General features: G+C 37.3%; 2 protein-coding genes across 2 annotated transcripts; both read right to left on the bottom strand.

Annotated features, from left to right (window-relative positions):
* Positions 1–1,491: 1,491 nt before the first annotated feature.
* Positions 1,492–7,284, bottom strand: arsk (arylsulfatase family, member K). The gene is made up of 8 exons (XM_079607892.1): positions 7,004–7,284; positions 6,702–6,831; positions 6,439–6,598; positions 5,467–5,749; positions 4,207–4,378; positions 3,911–4,135; positions 1,969–2,184; positions 1,492–1,828 (listed from the first exon to the last, which is right to left on the bottom strand). The coding sequence occupies exons 1-8, from the start codon at positions 7,115–7,117 to the stop codon at positions 1,554–1,556; spliced, it is 1,575 nt and encodes a 524-aa protein (XP_079464018.1). The 5' UTR covers positions 7,118–7,284; the 3' UTR covers positions 1,492–1,553.
* A 122-nt stretch (positions 7,285–7,406) lies between these two features.
* On the bottom strand, positions 7,407–17,851 carry nol6 (nucleolar protein 6 (RNA-associated)). The gene is made up of 26 exons (XM_079607305.1): positions 17,666–17,851; positions 17,254–17,478; positions 16,958–17,074; positions 16,656–16,832; positions 16,237–16,405; positions 15,810–15,944; positions 15,554–15,717; positions 14,961–15,081; positions 14,797–14,855; positions 14,604–14,705; positions 13,957–14,072; positions 13,694–13,871; positions 13,419–13,541; positions 13,177–13,325; positions 12,546–12,621; positions 12,310–12,450; positions 12,104–12,221; positions 11,301–11,455; positions 11,030–11,193; positions 10,771–10,923; positions 10,594–10,691; positions 8,956–9,080; positions 8,763–8,852; positions 8,451–8,651; positions 8,233–8,334; positions 7,407–8,095 (listed from the first exon to the last, which is right to left on the bottom strand). The coding sequence occupies exons 2-26, from the start codon at positions 17,476–17,478 to the stop codon at positions 7,946–7,948; spliced, it is 3,408 nt and encodes a 1,135-aa protein (XP_079463431.1). The 5' UTR covers positions 17,666–17,851; the 3' UTR covers positions 7,407–7,945.
* Between the last annotated feature and the right edge of the window lie 175 nt (positions 17,852–18,026).

The raw sequence follows: 18,026 nt of genomic DNA, 5'->3' as shown, positions 1-18,026 counted from the left end.
TGCACCGTATATAAAGTTATTGTCTTTCAAAAGTGAGAGTCGACTCTGAGTCATTTTTATGAATCGTTAGAAGACCGAAGCTTTTTCTTTGACTAGTTGACGTCAACTTGTCAAGTTATTTGAATCCGATACGCCCACTTATTGCGCTCCAAGGCCAGCAGGGAAAATATCATGGCGACGAGACGCTGTGTTCTGAAGTGCAACTCAAAAGACAACTTTTTTCATCTGCCCAAGGAGGAGCATTTGAAGACTAAGTGGCTACAATTCACTATACCACAGAAGTATAGTCCGAGCCTTGAGCTTTGTTCGCGACCAGGGGTCTGTCAAAAATCATTAAACACGTACACAAACAAAAAGATTACCCAATTATTATGTTTTTGAGCATGGTACCATGTTAATTTCATGGTAACTCCGAGTTCCATGTAAATACGATGGTTTATGAATATTATATAGGCTACAATGGTATGAACATCATTTGATGGCTGTGGAAGACCAGCAAGATCTAACAAAATCTCATAGAGCACAGAGCAAATTTAATTGTTTTTCTGAATTGTGCAGCACTTTACATCAACTTCTGTTGCTTTTAAATTAATTGAGACAGGACTTGGTCCTTAAAGCCAGCATGAAACAGAAGTTGCAATAGTATTTTCTTCCCTAATGTGACAGTGAAACCAACCAAAGGCTTTTTAAACAATAAAAAATGTAGGGTGGGACTTGATTTTGTCGATCAGGAACTGATTGGTTCGTTGAGGTTTACTATTGCTGTGATCTCATGTAAGTGACAGGTTGTCCCACCCTTGTCATTAGATAAGAAATGAGATGTTGCTGCAAGAGGGAGGTTAATTTTAAATAAAGTTATTTTGCATAAATATTACATTAAATCATTTATAATAAATGCTGCAAAATTTCATATAAAAATAATTGTCCATTTTAATTTTCATGGTGACTTAAAGATTTTTTTTTTTTAAATCCCATCACTATACGACCATAGTAGGGTATAGCCTTTATTTAAATAATTAATTTTTTAAAAAGACATTAAAGCTCATAAAATCAGATCTTTAAAAGGTTATTTCAAGAGGAAAATAGAGTGCAAATATTTACACCTAAAAAGTTTTTAATGCGTTTTGGCCGTTCATTTACACAACAACGGCCTTTTTGGGGCCTGAAGTCGCAAACATTTGAAAACGGGTTTCAAAGTGGAAGTTTTTGAAAAATACACTGTTATCGTGTCTGTGTAAACCAATTTTTTTTTTAAAATTGCACATTTGAGAAAATGGTGACGTCATGCGCATCTATAGGAGCGTAGTATTTCTTTACAAAGTGAGATCGCCAACTACTGGCCTGGCATGAAAAATACAGCATTTTTTGTTGTCTTCGCGGATCCGTGATAACGGGGATCGTTTTGACAACGTTGTAGTCTGTATGCAAAAAACGCATAGCCTACATCGATGTAAACGTACCCTTATGCAGACCACATTATTCTTTTGTTTCCCGAATAGAACCATGAATCATCCGTGCGTGCCACTGAGCATGGACAGTTATAAACCGAATGGTCAATCCAACCCTAATAGCCACTCTTCAATGTCTCTCTCATAGGACTTGGCATCTTTTTGCCAGTCAATATGCCATCGCAGGTTTGCTATGACCTGGGTGTAACTGTCCCCTAGACTTTTCTTCCATTCCAGAAACTGTTGCTTATTGTAGCGGTGAACAGTTTGGGAGACACTGGGGTAGTCCAAAATTGTGCGTAACCGCTTGTCCAAGTCCTGACATACATCAGGAAAATGTGATGCAACATTTCTCAATTCTGATTCATCTTTGGACAAGTCTGTGAAAAAAACATTAAAATCATTAACTTAGGACAGTTGTGATATGCAAGACATCACATCCCTGTTGTGCAGAATACTATGGCAAAAGAACGTATATCTGATTATCTTCAGCAGAACTATCATGAGAAAAAAAACTCACTAAAAAGCTGTGGGGGAACGGTCAAGCCATCTGCATATGTGATGTACTTCCACTCGCCGATCCTCAGCATGTATGTGGAGGCGTTGGCATTGCAACCATGATATTCACTGAGCACCAAGCCAGGATGAGGCTCCGCTGACTGAACTCTAACCCCAGAAACCAGAGGAATCAGCGAGTGACCACTGAGACCCCCTGGCTGTGGGACACCAGCAAGATCTAACATAAACACACACACAGCGGATGGAAACAGATGAAAACTTTTACAGGTTATAATTCATCCCAAAATTAAAAATTCTGAAATTACAGAAAATGAAGGATTTTTGCATTCTTATTTATAATTTGTTATGTTTTATTTGAATGTTTTTGAAAGAATCCTCTTATTCTCACCAAGGCTACATTTATTTGATCAAAAAGACACAATTTATTATTACAATTTAAAATAATTGTTTTCTATTTGAACATATTTTCAAATGTAATTTATTCCTGTGATGGCAAAAGCTGAATTTTCAGAATCATTACTCCAGTCTTCAGTGTCACACGATCCTTCAGAAAGCATTCTATAATATGCTGATTTGCTGCTCAAGAAACATTTCTTGTTATCATCAATGTTAAAAACAGTTGTGCTGCTTCATATTGTTTTTGTGGAAACCATGATACTTTTTCAGGATTCTTTGATGAATAGAAAGTTCAAAAGAAAAGCATTTATTTTAAAGGGGTGGTTGATTATGATTTCACATTTTTAAATTTAGTTGGTGTGTAATGTTGCTGTTTGAGCATAAACAACATCTGCAAAGTTACGACTCTGGAAGTTCAAAGCAAAAGGAGATATTTTCTTTTACAGAAATCGCTTTTTGAGGACTACAACAAACGTCTGGTAGAGACTACACAAGCTTCCTCCTGGGTTAGTGGCAACACAAACTCTAACATTTACATAAACCCCGCCCCCCGGGAACACGATTTATAGATTAATATTACAGAATATGCTAATCAATGCATAACTCCACATAAGCTACATAAATTAATCAACTGACCATTCAGAAATGTCCTGTTGCATTCTACATGTTGTCACTTCTTCTTGAGTCTCTCCATCTTTCCGGTTTAAACATAAAAGTCTACAAGTTTTTGAAATGTTCAGTGCCTGTGTGTGTGTGTGTGAGGTAATCGGAGCTGCTAAAACACAGGAGCTCTTGAAGCTCCGCCCTCTATGCCGGGAGCAGCAGCTCATTTGCATTTAAAGGGACACACAAAAACGGCGTGTTTTTGCTCACCCTCAAAAAGTGACAATTTTAACATGACATAAAAAAATATCTGTGGGGTATTTTGAGCTAAAACTTCACATACACACACTGGGAACATAAGATAATTATTTTACATCTTGAGAAAAGGGCATTATACCACCCCTTTAAATATAATTGTTTTATAACATTATAAATGTATTTATTGTAATTGAATGTGTCCTTGCTGAATTATTATTATTATATTTTGTGTGACTTTTTCTAGTTTATATACATCATGTTTTTTTGTATTAGCTACATTTACCCCCAGTTTCACAGACAAGGCTTAAGCCTAGTCACAGACTTCATGTTTGAGCAGATTGCACTGGCATATCTTAAAATATGTTAGTGGCATTGTTATAATATGTTATGTATAAATGTTATGGTCATAATATACATACCAGTAACATTTTTTTCTAAGGCGCTACTGTTCTAATTGAACTAAGGCCTATTCATGGCTTAGTCTCAGCCCTGTCTGTGAAACCAGGCCTTAAATGTATTTTGTTTTGGGAGTAAGTATAAAAAGCTTTTTCTTCTTCTTAAGATTCACCAAAATACCAAGCCATTTGAAGTAACTTAACAGCCACAAAGAACCTCAAACTATAACAAAATAACATATTAGCGGTATATTAAAACTAGAAGAGCTAGCTACCCGTTCCCAGCCTTACCAAGCACAGTGGGATAAATGTCCACTAGTGATACAGGTAGACTGATTTCAAAGCCAGACTTCACTCCAGGGCCCATTATAAGCAGAGGGACATGAGAGCTGCCCTCAAACATGGACATCTTATAGAACTGCCTGTGTTCCATGGCCAGATCCCCATGATCCGAAGTGAAGAGCACGACTGTCCTGTTCAGTAAGCCAGAGTCTCTGAGAGCAGCTATCACCTCACCTACAAACACAGAATGACGTACATCAAATCAAGTGACAAAACAGCACTTAAAGGTGCATCAGGCTGCTCACCCAACATGCTGTCTGTTTCAGCACACATCGCATAGTAAAAGGCTCTTATGTTTCTGATCTCTTCTTCCGTGAAGTGGCCACTGCAGTTTTTGGTGAGGGTGGAGTAGAAATCCACAGGGTGCATATCTTCAAACCGCAACCACTTCGGAACAGACACTTGATCGTAAGAAACCTTTGAGAGAAAACACAATCTGTCACAAAAGATCAACTTCCTGTGAAACTGACACTGCTATTACTGTACCATGCTGTGGATAGAATGATAATTATAATGAACCAAACTATACAGTACAAACATAATACTGTTTTTGTAATAGTGATATTTTATTATTATATATGCTATTGTAGTGTTTGTTAATATTTTGAATTAGCTCTTATTTTGAAAATGTTAATGTTTTGATTTTAGTAATTGTATTTAGACTTTATTTTTATTTAATTTTTAGTTTTAATAATTATATATTTCAATATTTTTTGTTAAAAGTTTAAGTTTAGGTTTTTAATATAATATTTATATTTTATTATTTAAGATTTATTTCAATTACAGAGAACTACTTTTATAGTTTTACTTTAAAAATTTTTTTTTTTAGGTGTACCCAAATGTTATACACATATAAAAGTGTCACTCATGGGATTTTACACTTGAAATTGTTAAACCAGGGCAATTTTTGCCTATGGCATAATCCTGAGTTATCCTGTTCACATTATTCATACAGTATTTAACCCTGAGACAGAAATTCATATTGGGTCGATATGTTTTAAAATTTTCACAATTTTAATTTGTGGGTGAACTATCCTTTTAAGTTTAAGTCTTCAAAAACATAAATTCACTGGACTACAAATTTGACTACTACTACAATTTGACTACAAATTGTACCAAATTGCATGCTACTTTTGTCTGTCACTATTGAACTGTTTCCCTCTGAAACTGAATGTGTGCAGTTTCTGCGGTTGTAAAAGTGCATGAATATTCTGAGACAAGCTTTGCTCTGTTTCTGATTCTTTGAATTAAAATCCCATGATTAAGTGCAGTCTAAATGTTTTAAACTTCCAGTTTGATTGAGATTCTAACATTTACAGATTTGGAGAGAACATGCAATAAATAATTTTTCTATTTATGGATCTGTGGTATGCCATTTTGTGGCTGAGCACCCTCATCGAGCTTTTTGCCTGCTGGATGTTCACACTTCTTGTCAAATTCTTGCTGAACATTTACACATTATCCATTTCTCCGTTACATCGAGCAAAGCAAGTCAAGCAACCTGCCTTGTTTAGCCAATACTGGGAGGTGCGGAAGGTTGAACCCCCAGCTGTGGGTCCCAGGGAGTCTGTACGGTACGGGTGGGGAAGATTCAGCCCCAGGTACAGTGCAAATGGCTGGGCGAGAGATTCAGCAGTGTGCCTGATCCACTGGACCGCAGCGTCAGTGATGTTCCAGTCTTTAGTCATCACCCTCTTTGTGGACATATCACCCACCAGATCTGTGACCGGACGGCCCTCCTGTCTCAGCAGGAATGGAACGTCTCTGGTCCACGCCTCCACGCGATTACTGAACAGAGAGGTGTTTACAGAAATCAGAATACTAACATGTGTAGTAGACAGTGTTAAAATACATTTTGCCTTCAATTTGAACAGTATATTGTGTAATCATGCTAAAAAAAATTTGCTTGAAAAGAGTACTTTTCTAAAAGTGTAGCTATCTAAAGTACTATTTGAGTACTCCAGTCTTACATCACAGTTTAAAAGTTTGGGGTCAGTAAGAGTTTTTTTTTTTTAAAGAAACAATTCAGCAAGGATGCATTAAATTGATCAAAGGCTAATGACTACAAATGCTACAAATGATTTCTAGTTTAAATAAACTTTGTTCTTTGAACTTTCTATTCATCAAAGAATCCTGATAAAATATATCATGGTTCCCAGTCTTCCCACAAATCAAAATCAACATATTAGAATGATTTCTGAATGATCATGTGACACTGGAGACTGAAGTAATGATGCTGAAAATTCAGATTTGCCATCACAGGAATAAATTAAATTTAAAAATAGAAAAGAGTTATTTTTAAATTACAATACTATTTCACAATATTACTGTTATAAATTTATTTTTTATTTAAAACAAATGCAACCTTGACTAGATTTATTTTAAAGACATTGTAAAACCTGACCAACCCCAAACATTTGAAGGATAGTTTAGTGTGCAGCTGTCCAAATACATTTTTGGGGCTACACAAAAGTCACCTGACAGAGTGATCCCCTGAAGTGTAGTCTAGTTTCCCCATGCTATGAGTGTGATATCCACTCTTTCCTAAGAGGTCCATCCATGTAGTGGCATTAGGATCGAGACATTTATAGTTGTTCCAGGCTTGAGTCAAATGAACAAACTGTCCACTCCACATAGCTGCCAACACAAACGTACATTTAGGGACATTAAGGTGTTTAACTTACCTTATTTCTGTAATGGAGGTGCACTAACAATATGCAGAGGCTGAGTAATACTCTACCTGCCCTTGAAGGACAACAGATGGGTGAATTAGTATACGAGTTGAGAAAAACAGCACCCATTTCCCTCATGTAGTTGATGTAAGGCATCTGAACAACTTTATTGCCTGGATGAAAAGTTAACCTGCCATCCTTCAGAAAACAAAAGTCAAACAACACAGATTGTTTTAAAACGCAGAATATGCGTAACTGTCTAGTTATCCAGCACTCGAGGTTTTGAAACACAGTATTTCTGAAAAGTTAGTAAATGTGCACAGTTGAGAAGTAATTTAATGTATTATAGAGTGTAAAATCAATAACTTACGAAGGCATCTGACATGAGTATAACTATGTTTGGTCTGTCATGTGATGTCCAGTTCTGATTCATGCAGTGAGCGTTCATATGAACAATCATCAACACTAATAACAAACGGAACATGTTTCTACAAACGCCAGTATCTCGAAAACATAATCTGGTTTTAAGGGCCGTTTCGTTATGTTCCCTATGTAATCTGTAATATGCCAGTTCGTTTTAAAATATTTTGCTTCATCTTTTCCTTTTCCGTAAACAATCACAAACCGCCCCCTACTGGACAATTTAATACTGCAGTAGGCAAAATTCACGAGTGCTTTTATCAAGGAAATCATAAATGTATTATAATATAATACATATTATTACATAATTTTATGTATTAAAAAAAAACATTTTATTTTAAATTGTAATAGTACATCATAATATTTCCGTTTTAAATTTTTTGTAAGAAAAATAAAGTCAGCCTTGTTGAGCACGAGACTTCTTTCAAAAACAACTGAGTGAGAAAATATACCAAAGAGAACAAATACTACAGCATGTTCTTTAATTTGCCACAGCACAGCAACAAGTATTTGTCAAACAGCCATGATGTCGCAGTAAAAATAACTAGATCCTAAATGACGAAGAATTAGTCTTTATGGTCCTACTTTTCATGATGCAACACATTTTTTTTCACCTTTTGATTCTGAGGTAAAATTAAATGTTTTATTACATTCAGTTTTACATAATATGGTTTTCCATTTCTTTACAGAGCCACATTCACATATGAAATTGGATCACCCATTGTATAAAAGGAACAAATTATCTTATCATTTAATTAAAATAATACAGAAGAACAATGTTTTTAAAAGGAAGATGCTGAGAATTTAATCGAAGCAATTAGAGCGTATGAAATGTTACAAGTAAACACACAGAATATATCCGGATAAACATTTATGAAACTACTGCCAAATCCTAGACAGCCCATTTTTCCGTCCTTAGTTCCAATTTTTTGACGAGACCCTCCCCGATGATGCGGAAATCCTGCAGGACGGCCTCTATGTTTGGCACGGTGGTTGCCACATCTCCACTCACCTCCACACGGCGGGCATTCATTAAAGATGTCTGAGAACAAATCAGGAGAGAAAATCAGGAGAGTAAGGAAGCACCAAAAATCTTAATTGTAAGCCAATTGACTTAAATTCTGCCAACCATAGTCAGGGTCATAGTAAATAAAAGCTAAAAAAAAAGAATAGAGGAACCTTGAAGGGTTGCGGCTCGAAGGCAGTTGGCTTCCACAGCACTGCAATCACGGTTCCACCAAATGGGTCATAAAAAAACAGAGCCAGATCTCCAAATGCATCCTAAAAATCCCAAGAGAACTGGTATAAGATGAATCTGACACACCAAGGGTATTTAAAAGTCTATCAGGGCATAATGTGAAAAGATTCAGTAAAAGTGAATTAAAAACTACACAAACCCTGAGTTCAGAGAGATACAGTCGGACCGGATCATAGTCTATGACTGGCAGAGCTCCTCCTGAGCCGGATGGCTCGCCTCTAAAGTTGCCTTTCTGGAAGGTGATGGCAGGAGGATCCACAGCTTTAGCTAACAGAGGAATCTGCTGTGGAACGAGGTGGATCAGAACATCATAATCCTCCAGAGGAGGTCGAAATGCCACCTAGAAACAAAGAAAGGAAAAAGTGAGGTTAAAGACAAAAAGATACATACATTTGCAGAATACAGGCTATATATATATATATATATATATATATATTATATAGGAACTGACCCGGATGTCCTGCTTTTGACTGGAGTCAATAAGATGAGTCTCTAAAACACGCAAACTCTCTGCTGCAAGCATGACAGCACGCTGAAGCATCTGTGTGGAGAAGACAGCACCAGTTATATTTACTGTACATATAACAAATCTATAGCATAATTGGTAAAATACAGTCATTTAGAACACTATTGCATCTACAAACCTGCACAGAAGGAGCCTTTTTAGTCCACACAGAGACTTTCTTGTCAGTGGGAGTGGCTATGAACATGGTGGGAAGAGATTCTCTAGAGGCCACAAAGTCATTCTTTATATCTGTGTGGTCAGCAGCTGAAACATAAAAATACTTATTTCAGTATCTACAAATGTTTTAACGCATGAAAAGACAATCAGTCCTGCTACTGGTCAATGTGTGGATCAAATGACTTTGGTTGTGCTTGTTCTACACATGTCAACAGCATTAGGAAAAATCCTTGGTCCAGGTGTAGCTGCGAGACATTTGTGTAATAAATTATATTAAAGAGGTAAAAAAAATGAATGTTAATCATTTTACACTACCGTTGAAAAGTTTAGGGTCATTTTTTTTGTGGAAGAAATCAATACTTTTATTCAGCAAGTGAAAGTAAAGACATTTATGTCACAAAAGATTTCTATGGAATACATCCTGTCTTTTAGAATTTTCTAGGGATGATTGATTGTGGCAAAAATCATAATCACAAAAATCATAATTTGTATGTTTGGTCAATATTGAAATCACGATTATTTAACAATTATTTGTGGGCGATAGGATTCAAGTCTTATTTCACAATACGAGTCATTTTTAATATCAGTGAAATTTCACAATTATCGATACTTCAGAAAAAAAACCGAATACTAGGTTAACTAATATAAGAAAAAAATAATTACACAAGACAAGACAAACGGAAAAATAAATACAACAGAACGAAAATGGAAATGCAAAAATTTCTAAAATCCTTTATAAAACTACTTAACTTATTTAGTCAAGAGAGTGAGTGATTTTCCTTTGTCATTTGTAGTTGATTATAACAGGTGAAACTCGAAAAATTTGAATATTGTGCAAAACTTCATTTATTTCAGTAACTCAACTTAAAAGGTGAAACTAATATATTATATAGACTCATTACATGCAAAGTGAGATATTTCAAGCATTTATTTGTTATAATTTCGATGATTATGGCTTACAGCTTATGAAAACCCTAAATTCAAAATTAGAATATTGTGAAAAGGTTTTCACAGCTGTAAGCCATAATCATCAAAAATCGATTCGTGGATCCAATTTTTTCCGAATGCATTGCAAATCGATTCTGAGCTTAGTTTTTATTTTAACAGCAAATGGTGCTCTAGGCTAAAATTTAATCGCACGCTCAAATGCTTACGAAGAAGAGCACTAAAGAGTGCTCGTATGTTCGGCTGATTCTGAGATTGTACTTGCACCTCAGAATGCTTTTATGACGCGAGAGTAATGTAAACAGCCCACAGCAAACATCCCTGTAATTCGGTTCAACCTTTTCAAACTTTATGAATGATTATTTTAGAAGATTCAAAAGGTGTGTGTCAGGCATTGGAAGCAAGCAGATTACGACTATTTCTAGAGCATGCAGTGCCATCTGCTGTTAAAAAATAAACTCAGAATCCATTTGAGAGAGAATCGCGATGCATTCGGAAAAAATAGGATCCAGAATCAATCCAGAATCTTTTCTCGATTCACAATGCATCGATATATTGTCCCAGCCCTATGACTAGTTGGCAAATATTTTTAAAAATTAGTAGTCGTGCAATCCCTAAAATAAACCAATGGAGAAATACCCAAGATTAAGCTTACCTGTGAGTTTCCCATTGAGGTTGACTATCAGGGGATTGTTTTTCCAGTCAAAAGTGGAAAGCAAATGAAGAAAGCGAAGGAACCCCACCTGAGGAGAGCTGGAAAAAGTTTGTGGTGTCACTGTACATGTATACAATAAAATAATTAATAAATAAATGAGCCAGAGGGCCATATTACCTTGGTGGAGTGAAGGGTGCAGGATGTAGGAAAAGTGAAGCCACCAACAGGTCCGCTGCTTCCTCTCGGATATATTCCAAAAGGAACTGAGATGCCAGCCAGCGCTTAGCCAGGCGGCACACGACACCAAAACACCCAAGCTGCTGCTGGAGCCTAACATGTAACATGTCAAGTTATCCATTTATCTAAACAAGCCAGTTGTCAAAAGGTTGAATCAAACAAGTGTATCATGCATTATGTTCATGTATGCGTGTTGTACCCATGCAAGGTGCTGGTTAGGAAAGGTTTGTGCTGGGTCTCCAGCTCCAGCGCCTGGGCCTCAGCGTTTTCCCTGCAGATCAGCATTCCCTCAGGGGTCAGGCTTTCCCTCAGGATCTGCGGTTCTCTGTGATACGCCACCTGGATTCGGAAGGCTAGCCCATCCTGAACGGATACATACATAAAGTGTGATGAAATGATCATAACTCCATCGGGACAAAATATTATTACTATCATAAATGTGAAAAACAACAGCAACGTGCACAAATGACCTTATACACATCCAGGTAGGCGGGTGTTGCATGACATTTGTAATTGTGGTGCTTGTAAAGCAGTTCTCCCAAGCTGATGTGAAAGGCTGCCTTGATGTGGCGTATTGCCAGGTGCTCACTGGGCCATTTTCCACTTCCCTCCATATGAACAATGACTAGAGAAACAAATGACAAAAGGGGATGAAAGATAACAGCATGCATATTCATATACCAAAATAGAGTGCTGCAGGAATGAGTCCTAAAACATGGAAAACAAGTTATTTAACTTCCAGTTCCATAGTCTCAAAGTCAATGGGCCAGAAATAAGATCTGTGGTGATCACAAGCTCAATATAGTCTCACATTTTATTCTACAACAATAAAATGCATCAGTAATATGATTTTTTTAAAGCTTTTAAGGGTCTTGAAAAAGGTGGTAGCTAATAACTGGCTAGATAGGACTAAAGAGGTTGACGATATTAAACGTCATCATGCCAAAAAGTAAAACTCATCTACTTACTAGTCTACTTCTACAGCGTCATTGTGTTTATTTTATCTTGCAAACTGCTCCAACTCAAACTTTCCAAATAAAAATTAGCAGAAGCATTTTAAAGTGATAAGTCATCACAAAAAATAAACCTGTCACCATTTTCTCACTCTCATGTCATTCCAGACTTTCTTTCTTACGTGAAATAAGAAAGGTGAACCGCTAAAGTATATCCTAGCTTGCCACTCTATTTCATATAAAGAAAGTGAATGAGGGCCAGTCTGGTTTGGAACAACATGAGAATTATGAAAAACTTGATGCAGTCTGCAACACAGTACCTTTGATAGGGGTGATGTAATAAGGGCAAGGTTTTTCCTTCCGTGGCACTAATCCGAGCTGGTTCTTCTTTGTGTCAAAAAACGAATAGAGCAGCTTCACAGGAACTGGGGGGAAAACCTGCAAGAGGACAAATGATGAAAAACAGAAAATTAAGAGATCTAATTGAGTACATAACACAACTGAATCTAGCGAGGAGGTGTCTGACCTGTGTGTATCTCAAGGCCTGGTGGGCACCCTGCACTGATGTTATAGACAGTGGCAGGCCCTCCAACTGCCAGAGCTTCCTGCTCAGATCATCATAAGACTGAACCACCTTCAGACTCTCCTCCTCTCCTGTAGTGCCCATCTGGGTGACAAAAAGAAATCAACGTGAGCTTGTGCAGATGAAGCAACCTGTTTACCAATTTTCACATGAGTAGCACATTCACTTTTATGAAGTACCTCTTTGCTAACTTTGATGACATCATCCAGCTGTCCACCAACAAGTCTCACACATGATTCAGGGATATCAGCATGACTAAAATGAGAGAAAATTACAAATAACATGAGAATCTCATTTACGCAAAAACGTGTCAAGGAAAAGCTTATAAAAACACAAAAAGATTCATGCTAAATATTATGCTACCAATGATTCGTCACTGGAGTGTCAAAAGCCTGATGGATAAGTTGTTACTTTAGCATGATATATCTCTGTGTTCATACGACGGTACTCGCCATGCTGACTCAAAGCCTGAATGGTTTTGTGAACCCAGATAGATCTGTGCTTGCGGTTTCGCTGCAAATAAATAGCCGTGATGACAAAGAGCACTTTAGTCTTTTCCTTCTAAAATGTTTGTTTGTAGTGGCAAGAAAACTGATTCGTTGTCTACATAACAACTGCTATGTGGACAACAGGTTATGAGTTATGAGTAACATCTGTGAATATCATTCAAAAACGTTATTAGGCAACCAGTATTGAGAATGCCCACTAGCTTCCTGACCGCCAGTCACTGTCGCTGGTAGTGTGAATGCAGCTTAACACTTTTAGAGTGTATTTAAGTTGGGTACTATAAAGGCTAGAATAGAGACATACAGCTGTAGTAGGTGAGTGATGATCTCCAGCAGAATGAATCTTCTCTGACAGGTGGAGTTCCCTGACCACAGCACTGCCTCAGTGATGGATCCGTCCTGGAAGCGCCGCAACTCTGAGCGAGAGCCCCACAGCTGCCTAAACTCTTCTGCCTTGAAACACCAACAACAGAGAGGGTGTTTGGACACTGCTACAGAACCATAAGACACATACACAGACATCACTGGAAATGTGGGCTAGTTTACCTTGGGGTTATCTGCTGGTGGTCCTCTCTCCAGAACAGAGAGAGCTTGCTCAAGGTTCAGCATCAAACCAATGTTCAAAGGCGGCTGGTCCTTATGCTTAGGAGGTGCACTGTCCACCGGCCACTGCAAAAATCATTTACACGCATTAAAACAACGTATACAGACCGTTTAGGAATGATTTGTAAAATATTTTTGATTGGTAAAATAGCCAATCTGATCATTAAAAGATGCATGCAGACGCATGTTTTGACCAATGTTAATGGTAATTAATCTACCTCAGGGTCTTGAGGGAGTGAGTGTGCCAGAAGGTTGATCCTGTCTCCAAGCCCTCGCTGCAAGAGGGACAAAATTAAAGGAAGTGCACTGAGGACATAGTTCCCGCTGTGGTCCATGAGCTCATTGAGGAGTGAAAGCTTCTTACAAGAGGCCTGCAAATTCACCAGCTCACTCAGTCTGAGAAGGAGAGCGAGAAAGAGTTTTCAGAAAAACATGAATACAATAACACATGAATAGCAGGTTTGTGTTTAAGGACACTTACTGAAAGACATTGTCATATGTTCTGATCATGGCTTTGGACGTCATGAGCAGAGCCTGGAAGCTGTCTACTGTCGGATCATCCCAGAACTTCAGCGAGAGTGATGCCTCATGCTGGATCTGACAGGCAAATTAGAAACATTTGGATTATGGCTGCTTGTCTGAGCGATTGAACTTTCAATTCCAATAAATGTATGAAATCAATTAAATATATGAGAAAGCCACCAAATCAGTGTTATTTTTTTTAGTATTATTATACTTCTAGAGTATTTATTCATTTCATTTCAATTAAATTTTTGTTTTAGTAATTCATTTTAGTAATTTTGTTTATTTTTAGTTTTATTTCAATTAACATAATTTTTATTTTATTTATTTTTATTTTTATATATATATTTTTTTTTTAGTTAACGATAATAACACTGCCCCAATATATTTTAAAGGCATTACATTATTTTGGCAGACAAGTAAATATTTGACAACAATACAGGACTACTGGTTACAGTTTATGTACAGGTCAAGGGGTCTTTCAATAATTTAAATTTATAATTACAAGTAAATAACATGTTAAATTTACTTTAAATGCTAATTCTAGAAGCTATATAGTAAGAGCTATATATCACTGAGCTAAATTGATCCTACATCAGAGCTCACCTGTTTGTAGGTAAAAGCTGTCATGTCTGCAAGCAGATTGAGATGCCCAGAGGGGTCCACAAAGACCACGGAGAATGCTGCCTGGAAGTCCTGCAGTGAGGGCTGAAGCAGGAGAACAGAGAAAGGCATGGTGATGCAACCAAGACAAAACAGGTAAAAAAAAACAGTATATGCATAAGTCACTTCTGCTCACCGCTTTTGAGTCTGGGTTTCTAGCCAAAGTGATACCGCTCGCTGTCAGATCTGTGGAGGCTGAAAATGTGAAAAGATAAAGCAGATGATTAAACTGATTAATACACTCCCATAACTACCATAATAACAAGTTATAAAAAGCAGTTATACTATGACCTTTCTTACCCAAGAAGTGCAGTGCATTCCTGAACAGCTGGTAAGCATTCATGGTTTTGCCCACTTTGTGTGTGGACAGAAGATAAGCCATTAACATTGATGCATGGAAGCCGCAAAAACAACCTGCACCCTAAAGAAGTGACAGAAACAGAATTTATTAAACAGAACGTGTGATCCGTATATTCCTTTTAACTGACTGCACAAAAAAAGACATTGTATCTTAAAAAAATATCTTAGTTAGTCTTGTTTAACTAGTGGGGGGATAAAACGCATACACTGGACAAAATATGTATGTACAAGTATGCTATATATAGATGCAATTATGCAAGAGATGGAATAAGAAAGAAAGTGCATGATGAATAAACATGTATAAACAGTGAAGTATAATTAACATGTACTTCTATTATGAACATAAATTATATATATATATATATATATATATATATATATATATATATATATATTTTTTTTTTTTTTTTATAAAAGGTCATACTACAAAATAAATGACTCTAACAGGTTCTCGCCTATTCTATTTACGTCACTACAGTTATTTCAATGTGGGTAATAAATAACATGCACACACAGAAATACTGTGGTCTTACCTGGTCCAGTTCTCTCTGTCTCATCCACACTTTGAGGAGGGCGACACCATCTCCAAAAGCAGGACACTGTGAGCTGATGGCTGACAGGAACTGAAGATGTGACAGTGGGAGATGATCTCCAAGAACTGTGCTGTTATAATGAGGAGTAGCGGGCCCACTGCTCTCTGCATGATGAAAATGACAGAAAATGTCATGTCAGTACGCATGTGTGCTGCCTTAGTCATGAAATGGCTGATCTCAGAAAGTTCCTCAGTACCTTGCTGCTTATTGGCAACACCTGTAAACCACTCAGTCTTGATATTGTTCTTCTGAGGATGAAAGCGGCTAGGTTTAAGGAAGTCCGGAGGAGGAATGGCATGAATCCGCAACGTGACCTTACTGCTGTCTTTACCTAAAGGTCAAACACAAAGGTAACATGATCATTTTAGTTTGAAGCAATGATGAAAACCCTTATTAATGCATGCTCCTGAGCAAGACCAATTAATCTAAGTGTTTTTCACAGGGCCGCTTCTATTAGTGTACTCCAAGCACACACAAAAAATGATGTGAGCAGATAATAACAGTAGACATGGTGCGTGGACGTCCATGTAAATTGCTTTGGCATGAAAGCATTTGCAAATAAGTGTATTGCAAACTTTGAAGAAGCTAATACACGTCACAAGCTAGTGTTAATACAATTGTACCTGGGGGTTTGAGAAGTAGGACTGGGCGAAGCCGGTTGCCATGGAGACAAGAGTAGCACAGTGAACCCACAGATTCTGAGAAGCAGAGGTGCTGCGCCAGGCCAGCCAGATACAGCGCTCGCTTTCGTGGGTACCGCTGGTTAATGGCATCCATCGGGTGCAAAATAGACTTCAAAGAGAAGATAGTAACAGATATTGTAACAGATTGAATTAATTGTACAATACTTTAGACAGACATATTCACGCATACACATACACACGTACATACATGTATGTATGTATGTATGCATGTATGTACAGACAGATGCTAGAACTATGGTTAGATAGATGCTAGATGGATTGATGTATAGATGGATAGACAGACAGAGAGGGAAATATGTTGCATAAATAGCACCATTGTTTTGGAGGTTATAACTTACAGCTGGAATAGTGACAGCCAAGTCCACAATGACTCTGGGTTTGATACAGGTCCCCAGTGGATAACTTCCAACCACGTCGATTGATGCAGGAGGCTCCATGTGAAATTTGCCTTTTGATGCCAGCGAGACGAGGAGGAATGGGACTTCCACGCCTGGCAACCATGAAAGATCATCCAACTAGAGAGAAATAAAAGGCTAATAAGAAAATGATGTTGACAGCTACCATAGAGATCAGTAAAAATAAGTGCTGATGCTACGCTGCTGCTGATGATAATAATGTAAATGCTTTACAAATTTCTGACCTCCACAACTTCAGATTCAGGCACAGACTGCAGGGAATCTGTAACCTCATGCACAAAAGAGTCCACCAGCTTCTTCCTGTGCTCACTAAGGGCCACTTCTTTCAGCAGTTCCTCCATCTGAACATCAACCATATGAATCAGTGATAAATAAAGCTGAATATATTGTTATCATGCACATATTCTCATACATTGATACATAATTCACAGTTCACACCATAGATTACAATAAAACATAATTATAAAATGACAGCTATGGTAACATAAAATGACAGTAAACCATGCATGTGATTTCTGACCTGCATTTTCAATATGCTGCAGTGGAAGAGATTTTCTGCTTCTTTCAGCTGGTTGAGCTCTTCCACTGTGGGGGCTTTGAATAGCTCCTTTTTGGACAGTTTAAGAGGCCGTAAGACCCCACCATCCGAGACTGTGTCATGTGCCTTTCGCTTGGGATCCTTAGACTGTTTTGCACTCTTGTTCTCCATTCCTTCTTCATTCATAATGTTATCTGGTTCTTCCATCTGTTGATGAGATGTTACGGTTGTTGTTATTACTCTTCAATAAAGTTAATACACTTTCTGTGTATGCATTTACTAGATAAAAGAAGTAAAGGTTTAAATATTTTGTAAAACAATTAGCAAAAGTGGTGTATTTTGGTAATACAAGTTTTCTAAGTAATATAATAAAAAGAAATGCGTGACACCAAACCTCATGAACCTTTTCTTCAGTTAATGACGATTCCTTCCTCTTTTTCTTAATTTGCACAATTACAGTAAGCTTTTATTAGGGTAAACACAAATACTTCATTAATTTACAGTTTCTTCTGATTCAACGAGTCGCTCACATGGGTAACACATGGGACATACTAAACTAGGGCCAATACGTGAGTTCAGTGATTGGTTCGTGTGAAGTTAATCCTTTAAGTGATTGGCTGCTGTGCTTTGGTTCCGCCTCCAAACATGGTCAAGGTTGGTAGAGATTACATTTGACGCCGCTCTGGGAATATTAAATGTATTCGAATCTTTTTATATATATTTTATATTACAAATATTAAACAAATACAACGCAT

Source organism: Phoxinus phoxinus (assembly GCF_949152265.1).
Source record: "Phoxinus phoxinus genome assembly, chromosome: 3".
Taxonomy (NCBI): Eukaryota; Metazoa; Chordata; class Actinopteri; order Cypriniformes; family Leuciscidae; genus Phoxinus; species Phoxinus phoxinus.
Note: the sequence above shows the minus strand (reverse complement) of the source record. Positions and strands in the feature narration are given on the sequence as shown.